The 15,039-nt window shown below is 51.7% G+C and overlaps 1 protein-coding gene and 1 long non-coding RNA gene across 3 annotated transcripts in view; one reads left to right on the top strand and one right to left on the bottom strand.

Moving 5' to 3' along the window:
- Positions 1–5,690, bottom strand: part of LOC130596799 (uncharacterized) — a 70,271-nt gene extending 64,581 nt beyond the window's left edge. For both annotated transcript variants that reach the window (XR_008971615.1, XR_008971616.1), the window contains exon 1: positions 5,214–5,690. This is a non-coding gene — a long non-coding RNA (uncharacterized LOC130596799). The remainder of the gene's footprint in view (positions 1–5,213) is intronic.
- Positions 5,691–6,471: 781 nt separating this feature from the next.
- Positions 6,472–7,912, top strand: POU3F4 (POU class 3 homeobox 4). The gene has a single exon (XM_057404737.1). The coding sequence runs from the start codon at positions 6,573–6,575 to the stop codon at positions 7,680–7,682; it is 1,110 nt and encodes a 369-aa protein (XP_057260720.1). The 5' UTR covers positions 6,472–6,572; the 3' UTR covers positions 7,683–7,912.
- Positions 7,913–15,039: the final 7,127 nt, after the last annotated feature.

Genomic DNA, 15,039 nt, shown 5'->3' with positions numbered 1-15,039 from the left:
TAGGTGAAGGCTGTGAAGTGAATGTGAGGAAGCATTAAAAGGGAATTGAATTTGCATTCCTTATGCTACAGGCACATGTTTACATGACCTTTAAAACAGAATTAAAGCTGTATCATCAGCAGCTGTAGGCAATTCACATTACTAAGGCAATCAAATCAGAAGGCTAAACTAACTATAAAACATAAATTAAACTGATAGAGAATCATCCTAATTCACTAGGTTTACTTGCAATTTACTTATCCACTACTAGTAATTTCTAAACAGTTTGGAGGAGCAGCAAATAGGAGACACTTGAAAGTGGCAATTCAAAAATGTGCTGTCCGAGGCGGGGAGCCGGCTCTCCCGGGGCGAGTGGGACCAGCGGCCCGGGCACGGTTCACCATCCCGCGGGTGCCCCGATGGGTCCGCGAAGGGCCTACAAAGTGGTACCTGCAACTCTTGCATCGCTAAACCCTCAATTCCACTGCGTTAGCTCAAGCCTCGCGGAGTCCCTGTGCTCTCTGGGAGACCCTGGGGCACGCTGTTTATATTCTAAACTATGAAATGTCCCAATGGCCAACAGAGCCTTCGTTGCACCTCTCCTTCCCGCCCTCCTCCTCCATCCCCAAGAGGAACACTTTCCAGTGCCTGAAGCATGATAAAAAAAGGACCAAAAATCGATACCGCCCGTGATTTCATCACAAGTTTGCGGAGTGCACGTCTTGGGCGGAACGGGGACCGGCACTGGGCAACCCCTGCCCCGGCGCGGCTCCCTCCCTACCCCCGAGCACCCTCGACTTGGAATTGTTTCTATTTATTCCTTACAGGCGGCTCAGCCGAGGGGCTGCCTCTCCCCCTTTTGATGGCGACTCTCACGAACGCGCTTTAATTTGTCCCGGGGACCGCGCTGGTGTATTTATTTATTGTCCGGCCCCCACACCTCCGGAGGGGAAAGCAAGGAGGGGAAGGGCCGGGAAAGGGGTTCTACAGCCTCCAGAGGCTTTTACCGGCCTGTGCCTTGATGCGGAGTAGGGGATGAGAAAAGGTACCAGGAGATGCCAGGGGACCTCTCACGCCGGGGGAGGAGCGGCTGAAGAGGGCTCAGCCCCTCAGCTTCTCTCTGCGGGGCCGGGTTACTGCTGGGGACCACAGTGGGGCCGCGGCATAGAAGGGAGCGGCGGGGCGGGGGGGGCCGCTCCAGCATCACCGGCCGCCCGAGGCGCGCCGGGCCCAGGCAGTGCCCGTCAGGGCCCTGGATCCGCGTCCCGGCCCCTCAAAGCTTCTGTGCTTCGCCCAAGCGCGGTTCATGAAGGAAACACCTTTTATCAGCACAGCCTGGCCTGAAAGTTCAGGGTTTATAACAGCTCTGACTGGCGCGACCTGGCTGAAACTGGGAGTAAACTTTCCAACAAGGCGTGACAATTTCTCCTGCGAGAAAACAAAGAGTTAGCAGTACCATCTACGTGTTTATAACGTGTGTTTATACGTGTGAACTTAGCAATGACGAAGAGCTTCAAAATGCAGGAGGCGTTTAGATCCCCCCTGCAGAATCGGGAGCATCCCTGGATGCTTTTGCATGCTGAATGTTAAAGCCGCGAAAACGTATGGTTGAAATAAATAAATAAAATTAAACAAAACAGCAACAGAAAGAAACGACCGCAGTGAAATTGCTCAGCAAGCTAACAAACAACAGCGCAGGTATTTGTCATCCAAGGAATGGAGCTATTCAGTGTCTCGTTGGCCAGCAGAGGTTAGATAACACGCCATTTAGTGCGTTTCCAAATCCAGCCGTTTAAATATGTCTGAGCAGAAATCTGTCCCTTCAGGAACCCTGTTTGGATTATTGCTAAAATACAGACAGAACGGCCTCTGGTTTGGGAGGATGGGGGGGGGGAGCGGGATCCACGCCCAGGCCCGCCCGTGGGTGCCCGGCGGTGGGTGCCGGGGATGGTGCGGGTGGGTGAGGACCCCTCGCAAAAACCCACCCGGGATTTCGGGCCGGGGTGAAACGAGCGCGTCCTTATCATCACGCCCGTGTGAGCGGCGCGGGGAGGAAAGTGCCTACGTAAAAGGGAAGTAGCGCTCCGCGGTGTTGTGCGGTGCTATTAACTCCTGACGTGACCTTAAAAGCTGCCAAAAACCGCCCAGGGAAGGGACCCTGTGCCGGAGCCCCGCTCGCCAGCCACATTTCTCCATTAATCCCAACAAACCCCGACGCTTCCATACGTGGATTTAATAAACGGCAAGACCGGTCCCACGGTAAAAATACGCACTTTGGAGACACTTCCAGGAATATATATATATAACACTACGGGGTTTTTCCCCTCTCGACTGCAAATCAACCAAATGTTCAAGACAAGACCTGATGCAAACCAACACAGCTAAAAAATAACAGTGACCTGAACAGGACGTGGTAGAGCACAAATGAACGACATTTTTCTTTCTTTTTTCTCTTTTTTTTTTTTTTTTTTTTTCTCAAGCAAGTACATTTTTCAAACATTAACAGTGTGGAAAATAATAATAATAATAATAATAATGGTAATCATAATAATAGGCGATTCGAGCAGGGGAGCGAGGAGCCTCCCCAGACGCTTTAGAAACCGCAGCAGTTAGAATACAAATGCCATTTACCTTGTGATTTCTCTGCCCGGCACTGGCTTTATTGTCCCTCCCTAGCCTTTCTCCGGGCGCAGGACCAGCCCCGCCGCAGCCACGCTCCCTCCGTGCCGGGCTTATTACTAACGGGCTGGTGGTGCTCAGAGAGATTGGGGGGTAGGAGAGGGGAGGGGGGGGGGGGGGGGGCTGCATTCATTCTTACATTAGGACTATTTGAATTTGCAATCTGTCAGTCCATCTCCTGGCCGTGGCTCCCTTCCTCTCTCCCTGCACAGCGTTTACTCACGTTCAAGAGCAGCCAACAGAGACCAAAAAAGAAAAAAAGAAAAAAGGACTAATTGAGCTTGTGTCGGCATTGGCTAATTTCTGTTAATACCCTGCAAATTCCTCTTTTCCTAACCGTCCCCCATGCAGGCTGGGTTTTCACAGAGCATCTCCGGAGACCCAGGAGCTGCTCTCCCAGCCCTGCTCGCCGAGGTGATGGGTGCTGGGCTTCAGCGCCTCGATGCACACAATGCAACCCTTAACTCCTGCCTTCAGAACCGCTTAAATTGCCCTTTCCCAGCCCCCACCCCAGTTCTGATTGACTCTGGGTTTAAATTTGCACTTGTTCCCACCAAGCGCAATCTAACTCGTCCTGTCTCTAAAGTGAACTTGTGTTGAAGGTGAAGTTTTCAATATAGAGGTCATGACACCGAGCCACAGCTTACCGCTCCGAGCTTCATGCTGTATTAAACACAATCAAAACGAACCTCTTTTAGACTCCCTCTTTTTTTTTTTTCCTTTCCCCTCCCGCAGATGAACAATGAGGGGAAAAAAAAAATACAATAAAATCAGCTCTGCCACGATAATAAACCCGTTCCTCTTGCTCTGGGCTCGCTCTCTCCTAGGTCCCCACCTATGGAGAAGAGCCTATAGAGCCGCTTAGGGACACAAACACATACACACATACACCCGCAACACACGCACCCCCGCGTTTCAGTTAAAGGGGCATCTGTGTGTCTGCCTCCGGGAAAAGCCCCCGAGGTGCACCCACCCTCCGGCTCCACGCTTGGGGGCCGCTGCCCACGAAGGGGAAAGGACGCGGGGGAGCCCCGGACCCCTGGTCCCGCCTGTGCCTCCTCCGGGTAAGGGGGACCCGGCACAATCACGGCTCCTCCACTTCAAAGCGGGGGTTTTTCTCTATAGCGACTTCTAGATGCCCCAAGACGGTAGGCTGCCTTCAGCCATTGTGCGATCTTTTCCATGCCAAAGATTTAGCAGAAAAAAAAAAATAGATATTAAAGGGAGTTATTTGTCGCGGAAATGCGGGTCCCGCCGGTGCGGAGGTTCCCGGGGGCAGAGGGATGGAGCGCCCGGTCCAAACCAGAAACTTTTTCTTTTTCTTTTTTTTTTTTTTCCTTAAAAAAACCCAAACTTTAATGGATTTCAGTCTATGAAAAATAAGTTACAAATTCTTGCAACAGTAGCTTTGCATGTACTTATTTTTCTCCCATGTCCAGACGGGGTCGTCTATTGAATAAGGCTCTTTTATTCTGCATGGGGCAGGGGATTTGTGGCCATGGTCCCCCTTTTATTCCTCTCTCTATGGAAACCCAGATCATGGGGAGAAATATGCGAGGCTGAATAAAGAAAAGCAGCAGAAAGGACCGCTTGAGAGCGGCATCTGTTACACTTGGGAAGTTAGACTGACAGGAAAGAGCTAAAGAAACCCTCTCCAGCAGATTACTTAGAACAGCAAGAAGATTTAACTATATGCAGATAAAAACACTATAAAATACACCATACAGGCGGGATGAGAGGCTCCGCTCTCAGGAGCGGAGTGCCGCGGAGCCAGGCTCTGCCTTAGACACATTCGCAACTAATATTAAAATGGGACGTTCGGGGTTTTATTTCCCTGCTAAGAGACTCCGTCTTAATTAAACGGCGGATCCGAACATCTATTTTCACGGGCAATGGGATTTGAAAAATGCTTTCGGAAGTTAAAGTGCAAATTAATTTTAAATAATTTAGTTACATTTTTATACGGTGCGCATTTTTTATTTTTATGTTATTTTTTCTCTCCCACCCGCTCCGGTGATATTTATTTCGAGAAGCTTGTAAAGGCGGAGGGCGGGGGGGGATGTGTGTGGGGGGGAGAATGGAAAGAAAGGGGAAGAAAAAAAAGAAAGAGGGCTGCTGATATAACTCTTTCTGTGCCCTCCCGCCTTCCGCGGGCGCGGTGCTGGCTACGCCGCTCCGCTCCCAGCCCTCGCCGCGGAGCTCTCCCGGGGACATTTTCCACCTCCCGCCCCCAATCCCCCCTCCTCCCGCTCCTCTTCGCTTCCCCTCTCCCGGCAAACTTTACTCTTTCATTTATTTTCCAAGTTGCCCCCGGGGCTGCGGCAGGCGCGGAGCTGCCGCGGGTGCGCAGCGCAGCGGCGGCCCCGCCGCCTCCCCGATATATCGCGATCTGCCTCCAGCCACGCACCCCCTGCTCTTTGAGGGCCATCCCTGTCTTTGCCCCCTCTCGCACGCTGCGCCCTGCCCGAGCCCCGGCGAGAAATTATTGCGATTATTATTATTATAATGAGGAAAGCGACGCTACCCGGCTATAAAGGAATCAGAGAAGCGCTCACCTTATTTATATCTATTTTCTCATTTTCTTGAATTTTCTTCAGATCTGTCTTCTCAGAGAAACTAATGCCTTAATGACTTTCTGGTAGCTGCAAGCCTTCTTTTATTTCTGCTAAATATATGAAAATGTATGCAAATTTAAATCAAGCTTAACCTAGGAGCTCTTGCAATATATTTAATGGAATTTCAAACCAATAAGGGAACTCTGATGCAGTCTTCTGTAAGTGCAAATATAATTATGCAGCTAGGTTACCTCCAAAATTATGCAGGGAAAGGTCATTTTTTAGCTCGGGAGCGGGCCGGGGGTGCCAGGGCTCTGCCTCGCCCCGCCGCCGCGGAGGGTCCCGCTGCCGCCCCGGCGGGATTCCGCGAGTGCGGAACGGCGCTGGGGTTCTGCCCGCCGGGCCCGGGCGAGCCGGGGGGCACAGAGCTCCCCCCACCTACCCACCCCTCATCCCCCCTGGTGGGGCCTGGGGACCGCACGCGCTTCCCCCCCCCCCTTTATTTTCCACTTTCTCTCTGTTTGTTTTGGGGGATTTTTAATGTAATTTCCACACACACCCCCTTCCCCGCGGACCGCACTCCAGGCGCGCAGCGGCAGCGCACCGCGCCCGTGCGTTCCGTACTGCGAACTTTGAGGAGAGGCACCACCGGGGTTTACCGGAAAGAGCCTTTTGGGGCTGTTTTTATTATCTTTAGTGTGTGTGTGGGGGGGTTCCACCTAGGTTTTGCCTCTCCGACAGCACCTCGGAGCGCACAGCCCGGGGCAGGCGGGGGATGCGCGCAGCGGGGAAGTGGACGCGGGCACCGAGCACCGGACTGCGCAGCCCGCCCGGACCGATGGGCCAGGCAGGGCGGGGGCGGGGGGGGGGAAGCAGCGAGAGTCCCGGAGGCGCGGCTGAGGCCGGCACCGGCTGCGCAGGGGTGGTCCCGCGGGGCTGCCGCCGGGGCGCCGCCGTTTAACCTCTGCCGCGCGCTCCCCCTGCGCTAATCGCTCCCCATTTAAGCCGTGCCCCGCGTCCTCCCCTCCCTTCCCCGCCCGGCGCGGAGCGCGGCGCGGAAGGAGTTAAGCGGAGGGGGCCGCCTCGCGCCCGGCCCCCGGTGCCGGCGGAGTGATTCACTTCCTGCCTCGGGCCCGCGCGGCCCCCGGGCGCCCTCGCCCCGCCCCTTCGCCGCCGCGGCCGGCCTCCCCGCCTCTCCCATTGGCCCGTGCGGCGAGGCCCCGCCGGCGGCGCGGCCCCATTGGGCGGCGCTGCTGCCAGTCGGCGGTCGGCCGCTGCCCGGGCCGCCGTGCCGGTGGATGTCAAAGGCTGAAGCGGCGGCGCCGCCACAGTATAACTCGTGGGGGCTGCGCGGCGGCCATGGCCACAGCCGCCTCCAACCCCTACAGCCTGCTCGGCTCCGGCTCGCTCGCCCATGCGGACGGCGCGGGCATGCAGCAGGGGAGCCCCTTCCGCAACCCGCAGAAGCTGCTGCAGAGCGAGTACCTGCAGGGCGTCCCGGGCAATGGGCACCCGCTGGGGCATCACTGGGTGACCAGCCTCAGCGACAGCGGGCCCTGGCCCTCGGCGCTGGCCGGCGGCCCGCTGGAGCAGCCCGACGTGAAGCCGGGCCGCGAGGACCTGCAGCTGGGCGCCATCATCCACCACCGCTCGCCCCACGTCTCCCACCACTCGCCCCACGCCAACCACCCCAGCGCCTGGGGCGCCAGCCCGGCCCACAGCGCCTCGCTGGCCCCCCCCGCAGCCGCTGCCGCCGCCGCCGCCGGGCAGCCCCTCAACGTGTACTCGCAGGCGGGCTTCGCGGTGGGAGGCATGCTGGAGCACGGCGGGCTGACCCCGCCGCCCGCCGCCGCGCAGGGCTTGCACCCGGGGCTGCGGGGCGAGGGCGGCGGGGATCACGGAGAGCTGGGCGGGCACCACTGCCAGGACCACTCGGACGAGGAGACGCCGACCTCGGATGAGCTGGAGCAGTTCGCCAAACAGTTCAAGCAGCGGCGCATCAAGCTGGGCTTCACCCAGGCCGACGTGGGGCTGGCCCTGGGGACCCTCTACGGGAACGTCTTCTCGCAGACCACCATCTGCCGCTTCGAGGCCCTGCAGCTCAGCTTCAAGAACATGTGCAAGCTGAAGCCGCTGCTGAACAAGTGGCTGGAGGAGGCCGACTCCTCCACCGGCAGCCCCACCAGCATCGACAAGATCGCGGCGCAGGGGAGGAAGAGGAAGAAGCGCACCTCCATCGAGGTGAGTGTCAAGGGCGTGCTGGAGACGCACTTTCTCAAGTGCCCCAAGCCGGCCGCCCAGGAGATCTCCTCGCTGGCAGACAGCCTGCAGCTGGAGAAAGAGGTGGTGCGGGTCTGGTTCTGCAACCGGCGGCAGAAGGAGAAGCGGATGACCCCGCCGGGCGAGCAGCCGCAGCACGACGTCTATTCCCACGGCGTGAAAACGGACACGGCCTGCCACGACCTCTGACCGGGGCTGTCCGGGCAGGCAGGACTGCGGGCAGCGCGGATTTTCCGCCGGGGCTTTAACTTATGGTTTCCGAGAGGCAGGAGACGCGGAGCGGGGGCTCCCCGCCCGCCGCCTGGGCAATATTTTTTCTCTCTCCGACCTTTCCGCTGATCAGTGCACGGTGTTTACTCGCAGACAAGGTTTGGTTTCGGTCACGACTAAGACGAACGGGGAAAGAAACAAAAACAAAACACACATAAAACGGGGAAAAAAAAAAAGAAAAAAGAAAAAAAACTCATGGGAAAAAGGAAAAAAAAAAAAGAAAACCGACAGAAAAGGAAAGACAGATGTGTGCCTATGAATAACCTTCCAGCGCCTTGGTTATATCAGCTGTATTTCAGGTGAATCTGTTTTACAATAGACTAGTTTTGCATTTTTAAAGACTTATATAGCGTTTTTAAATGTCTGAGGTGTTTTACTACAAACTGTACACAATATTTGTGACCTAATTTGTATCGAATTGAGCAGGCAAAACGTTTCTCCCTTCCCCACGCACCGGCAATGTCACCCAGTGGGGACGGGGCAGGGCGGCTGCGGCCCTTCCCCCTCACCACCACCACCCCCCCCCCCCGAGGAACGGGGTTCCCCTCCGCGCCCGCGGAGACCCGCGCACCCCACTGCTGCCCGCGCTGTTCTGAAAAACGGGCTTATTTGTTGCAGCTTTTCTCTTCCTTTTCCAAGAGCTTCCCAACACCGTAAACCGGCCGGGTTCCGATCCTGACCTCTCCCCTCTTCTCCCGAGGAAAAGAAAAATAATAAAAGTAATTATTTAAAAGAGATTTATCCGAAATTAAGCACCGCAAACAAACCCGTGGCATTTGCCAGTCGCTTTCTTTCCGAAGATGAGTTGGGCTTTTTAATCAGCGCCAGACTGAGAGGTCTGTAGTAAAACACCTTTATACTCCTGCGCTTTGGCTTCGGAAATCGGTTTCTCTGTATTTTGTTTCGATAGTGAAGAGGAATGGGAGGGGTGGGGGGTGGCTCATGATTTCTTTTTGGAGGGGAGAGGGACAGCAAACACCCGCATTTGGTTCACGCTGAGCTTATTTCCGCGTCACAGGGAGATGCTGGATTTGTTGAAAAGCTTTTATTAAGAAAAACAAAAACAAAACACCGCAACCACGAACAGGGAGGAAAAAAAACAAAACAAAGTCACTAAAATGCTACAACCACCGCAGTTTTTGGGCACGGGGAGGTGCTGACCTGGAGCTGCCCCCCCCCCCAGTTGTGTTGCACACAGGGCCGGACGCGCAGCGCCCACAAACCCACTCGCAAAGGGGTATTGCTGAGCGGGTGAGTGTGCGGGAGCGCACGGCCGCGATAACCCACTGCTCCCGCAGCCTCCCCACGGCCGGGCTGGCTCGGGGCCGCCGGGTATGGACCGGGCCGGGCACCCCCCGGGTCCCCGCAAGACCCCCAGGGGCCCGGTGCGGCCCCGCTCTGCATCCGCCTCCCTCTCCGCGGCTGCCCGCACAGCCCCAATCCTTCCCCGGCGCTCAGATTTTTTCCTTTCAACATTTATATTTTTCAAGTATTTTTCAGTAAGCGCTAAAAAAGAAAAAAAGAAAAAAAAAAAAGATAAAAATTAAAAAGAAAAAAATTAAAAACAAAGAGAAAAAAAAAAACAAACTCGACACTGAGGACCTGCCTATTTCTGCCAACTTTATAACTGTACAGTTTTGTATATTAAACGTTTTTTGGAAGTTATTAATTTAAAGAAAGATCATTTAGTTTATTCATTTAGTAACTGATGTATAATAAACGCTATTTTCATTAAAGGTTGCTTTTTTCAACTATTTTATCCAAAATTGCCTATTGCAGTTGCCAACAATTATTTATTTTCAATAAATTCCGCATTATGTTAAAAAAGAAAAAAAAAGAAAAGAAAAAAAAAAAGAAAAGAAAAAAAAAAAAAGACGTTTCAGAAAGCAAAAAGCCTGAATGGGTGTCGGAAAAAATAATAACGAAACACACGAGTCGCTTGTAACGTTTGATTGTCGAGAGGTTTTAGTCAAGGGGTTTATATTGACGCAATATTTTATTGTTGTAAAAGGAAAAAAAAATGAAAAAAGGTTTAAATAAACATTTTTACAAAAAAAAAAAAAAAAAATAATTATACTGACCAGCTCCGCTGCGTGGTTTGTGCGCTGGGTGCGCGCAGCGGGGGCTGCACCCGGGCCCGGCCGCGCAGTGCGGCCGCGTTACACCTGCGCGGCCCCGCGGAAAATGCGCAGTTGGGGTGGGAAAGGCTTTTTCGGGGGTGGCGTATATATATACTGCATGTGTAAATATCTGTGTGTGTATATCAATATATATAGAAGGTATAGCAGCGCTGCCTCCCCGCCTCGCCCCAGCGCACCGCGGTACTGCGCGCCCGCGCAGCCGCCGCTGCCCGGTTGTTGCCTCCCGCAGTTCCCGCGGCCTATGGGGAAGCGTCGGGGGGGTGTCCCCGTCCCCCCCAACCCGAGCTGCAGGAGGGGCGCGATGGAAGTTTCTTTTGTTCCGTCCTTCCTCCCCACTCCCAGCAGCAGAGGGGCCGCGGGTCCTGCTCCTGACCCCCCCCCCTACACAACATCCCCCCGGGCTGCCTCCCGCTCCCCCCCCCGCCCCGGGCGGGACGTGGAGTGTTCGGGAGGAACAATAACAGTTAATCACATCTAATGGGGTGAAGCGGGGAAGCTCCAGTCCCGGCAGCCGGGCAGGGCGCGGGGAGGAGGGGGGGGCTGCTGGGGAGAGGCAGGAAAACAGCAAACTTCAGGGCAGCACCAGCCAGAGAGGCTGTTATTTTCTCCTTTTCCCCGCTCTGAAGCGGAACCTTGGGGAAAACAATAACCAACCCTTCTGCCAACAGTGTACGGGAGGCAAGAATTACCTTTTGGAGTCCTGAGAAGCGACCCAAGAGCAGAGTGAGGTCTCTTGTCTCCATAACCCAGCAGCAGGAGGACGAGTGGACAGGCACTTTCCCACATGGCTGCAACCACCATAGCCCGGTACCTGTTAGTGAGAGGCGTTGGGATGTACACAGTGGGCAATGCTTTATTTCTTAACCATAAAACTGATTTATTTCTTGTAAATCTTTGCAAGCTGCAGCACAGCGCCGACACCGTGGTCTTGGGGTGAGCGGCCTGCAGCTGCCCCTGTGCTGGGCAGTGAAGCCTGGCTGCCTCTGCAGCGGGACACCAACCTGCCACTGCCTCAGAAAGGATGACAGCAGGAGAAGAAGAGAAACTCCCCCCAAATCCCATTTCTCAAGTCAACAGCAGAAACAAAACAAACGTGCAGCGAGTAGCGTGGGTACCAAACCAGGAGTAAATGGCCGCGGTTTGTAAATAGCCCCAGCCGAGGACACGGAGGAGAAGCTTCACAGTAGAACATGCCCTGCGTGGTCATGCTGGCTCTGAACAGGCAGGGTGTGGAGAGGTGAAGCCCTTAAAGGCAGCACTGGTCTGGAGGAAGGACAAAAGGTATTTCACTGAAATGAGCCCGTTTTAAAGCCCTGTGGCTGTTCTGTAAATACAACTACAGCAGGGGCTGGGTTATGCGTGATTTTAAAAGAAATCATGTTAAGAGACAAAAGAAATGCAATGAGAGACGAAATCAAGTGAGTTTATGAACAGAAGTACTTCAAAGAATACTTGAAAGCTGGAAGAAAAATAGGGAAGGAAATTTCATTTAAAGAAAAGAAAATCTGTTTGTTATTGCCCATATATTCCAGTATTACTGTGAGCAAAAGGAAACTCTTTTGTGCCACCTAATGTTAAGTACAGATCACTGTTGTCTTCTTTGCTGCCCATCGTGCATGGCGTGCGTGGGGAGGCCTCAGGGTGCTGAGTTAATCCAGGCAGAGCGGGGTGCCTGGGAATGCTCAGAGTCCAAAAGTCCAATGAAGCCAAGGGCAGGAAGAGAAACTTCAGCTTCACCGTCACGGATCAGGTTATCTTCTGAATTTAGGAAATTATCTAAAAAAAAAAAAGAACAAGAGGGGGTGGAAAGAAGCACGGGATATGATCATAAGAGCGAGAGACTCCAAATTTGGTCTTCGTTGTAATAAAATAAATCCAGAACGAGCATACCCAGGCTTTATGTAAGCTGCCTACGATCAAGCATTGATCTCAGCAGCCTCTTGCAAACCTCAGGGCTTTCAGCATCTTCTCCCTCTGCTCTCCTCAAGGACCCAAGCAGCTTTGCCTTTGCGGCCTTCGCCCGTGCATGTCTCCCAGTATGAAGAATTTGTGGTGTGGACGTAGCAGCCGTTCACCCTAATGGGAGGTAATAATGTAGTATGGAAATACCTCACACGATCTTTTAACAATGAATTACACCATTTTTGTGATTTTAACGGAGTGTTAAACATCTTAAACAATTTTTGAGGCTGAATTTTCTTTGCTTTTTAAGTTGTATGGAAAGAAGAGAACCTGAGGCTTCCCTTCAAGTTTTAATTTCGAATATTCTCAAGCTGAACTCTCTCTCTGAACTTTGTTCTCCTCCCCTCTAAAGACAACCAGGACCGTAGGAGGGGCTTCACTTGAAAGCAAAAGTTACTACAAGTAAGCAGAGATGCTATTTCACTTTATAGCATTCTTTATCAGTCATTCGGAATACGGACCATTCAATCCATACCTAGACTGCACTTGACCAAGATGTGTTCCAAATCCCTCAAAAATAAGTATTTTGAACTTTTTTTCTTTGTTTTTAAGCAGCAGTTTCATAGGTTCAGCCAAAGCGGACTAGAGCACCTTTCCCTATTGTTCCTGCATCCATGTACCACTGATTTTTAGGGTAGATCCACATGTGGAGGTCCATTTAAAATGTAAGTCCTTCCCCCAGGAGCCAGGGAGCATGCAGGGCCATGGGGATACCCTTTGGCCAAGGGTCTGACTCAAAAATCCAGCTACAATTCATCACTTCAATCACTAGAACAGCTTCCTTGTAATTCAGTGAGCTGCTTCGTGCAAATGAAATTATTCATGTGTGTCTTTGCACAGTCTAATTCCAAGGCTCCATCCTATAAAAAATGTATATCCAATACTTTAGGCAGGTGACCAGTCCCAGTGAGTATTCCATAATATACTTGCAAAGATCAGGGCCTACATTTGTACTCACTTTCCATTTTTTCTAGTGTCCTGTAACCAATAGACTGGAAAGGCTCCACAGCAATTACATATTTAGGATATGTGATAGCTGCAGTTAAGATCTTTACAACTGATTGCAGGATAAAATTTACTTCAAATGTGCAAGAGCCCATTTTTAAGCCCCAGTATTTCAGCTGCTTTCCATTATATATATTCTGAAGAATCAAAAGCAATTAGAGCATACAAAGTCTAAATGGTAAATAATTTCCAAATCAAAATCTTTATTAAAGCAATAAGCATCTATTTTTGTTAGCGCTGTAAGATACGGAAGGGGCCCAACTAAATAACTTTTGGTTTAATGTCATCAAAAGAAAGCCAGACTTCTAATGCCCCAGATGGACTTTTTGTTGAGGTTTTAAGATTTGGGAAAAGAGGGCAAGCAACAGGATTTAAAGGTGGTGATGTGAGTGGTGCCATGGTTTACACACGCTTGTGAAGGGTTTGCACGTGGATCTGTGGCTTGCTGATTCACAGCCTGCTACGCCAGCTTGTAAATGTTTGTAGAACCACATCCCTAATTAAAATGGCAAAACAGCATTAAATCTTGGACAGGGATAGAAAGAGGAGAGCGAGGAAGAGCTGTCATTGCTAAAAGCCTGTCAACAAGAAGTTAAAAAGCTAATGGCAAATATCATCTCTGCTGGCTCTGTTTTTGCGGTGCAATCGATCGCCGGGTCCTGGCTCTGCAGCGGCTCCTGATCAATGTTCTGCTGGCACAGGGCAGCGCTGAAACCACACCAAGGAGTCGGCTGCAGCGAAAGTGTGGTTTAAAATGTGGGTATTTCAAGCAGGGACTGTGAGGAGCTGGGCAGCAGCCCCTTTCTCACCTCTTGTACTATTAAAAACCTGAAAATGTGGCCCCATTATTCTGCTGCTGGGTTTTATTTTATTATTTTAAATGATGCCAGTCCTCGAGTTCTGCGCCTTGAGTACAAATAATATTTATTCAACGTAGAAACACCATTTCTGAACTGAAGTTGTTTTCCTTTTTGGCCGAAGCGTGACGTTTTGTTTTGCATATTTATCTTTGGCCTTTGGGAAGGAAAAATAGCATAACAGAAAATCAGCCCGCAGATCTAACTTACCAGGGAACGGCTCAGGGAGGGGAATGCAACGACTCAACTCCTCCTGCCATGTCGGCTGGAGTGCAAATGGAGGCAACATGAGCTGCTCCCCATCCAGAGCTTGTACTTCTGTCTAGATTACGGGATTAGTCTCTGTTACATCTATCTGCAGTTAGGAATTTGTGATCCAGTTAAAGCAGCTTGAAAGGCGCCCAGCAGGTGCTGGGGGTCCGACTCTGTGCAGTTACTGGGGAAAAGCTGGGGCTGGCCTTGCATGGGGCTTCCCAAGGCTCTGTACTGGAGCAGGAGGGAAGGAGAAACCCCAAATCCTGCCAGAAAACACTTGGAGCCGGGGAAAATCAGCCAAAGCCTTCTCGCCCTGCCCCTGCATCCTGAAAGTGGAGCTGCTGATGCATCAGTGGAAACGCTGTCAAACCTGAGTTTGTGATACTTTGCTGCTCCTAGCTTCACACACGTTGTATGGACATAATGGATCTTGTGGACCTAAGAAATGCTAATTCAGTGCTGGAATTCTGAGTTTGCAGAAACTGTCCTGTAAATGTCATGGGGGATTACTAAACCCACAGGAAGGTTATAGCTCTGCATATGTTTAGACTATTGATTTAAAGCTTTATTACCTTTCATATAGATTCTTCATGAAGGAAACAGTTTAGCAGTGGGAATTCTGTCCACATTAAACTTCTGCAGAGTCAAATCCTTCTGTACAATCCTTTTTTTTAATAGAGCAGACCAGTCTCTCTGTAGGTGACATCATAAGATAAAGCCAACAAGAGTGCAGGAGACATGCAGCACCTTACAAACATGAAACCCTGCCCTGCTCAGCCAAAAGGTCTCATAACCACAGCAGAGAGAGGATGCAACACGGCCCCAAAATTATACAGCCATTATAACTTTGTAATGGAAAAGTTATAGTATAGGGTTTACTATTGTGTGTTCTTCATAGCACAGTAAAGCTGTACAGCCTAAGAAAATCTGCCTTGGTAACAAGATCTGTACAGAAATGAATACACGGTAATGTGACTGGCAATGGTTTTCCCAGAAAAGCCATGCAGTTATGTAGTAAGATAGCTATAACAGGATTAGATTTCAAGTACAAAGCTG

The sequence above is a fragment of the Pezoporus wallicus genome, unplaced genomic scaffold, assembly GCF_028554395.1.
Source record: "Pezoporus wallicus isolate ANWC-B61680 ecotype Strahan unplaced genomic scaffold, APGP_CSIRO_Pwel_v1 contig_5104, whole genome shotgun sequence".
Lineage (NCBI taxonomy): Eukaryota > Metazoa > Chordata > Aves > Psittaciformes > Psittacidae > Pezoporus > Pezoporus wallicus.
This window is presented reverse-complemented; position numbering and strand designations above follow the sequence as displayed.

What these genes read in the sequence shown, in the direction of transcription:
- POU3F4 (XM_057404737.1), top strand. Translation starts at nt 6,573, where the DNA reads ATGGCCACAGCCGCCTCCAACCCCTACAGCCTGCTCGGCTCCGGCTCG.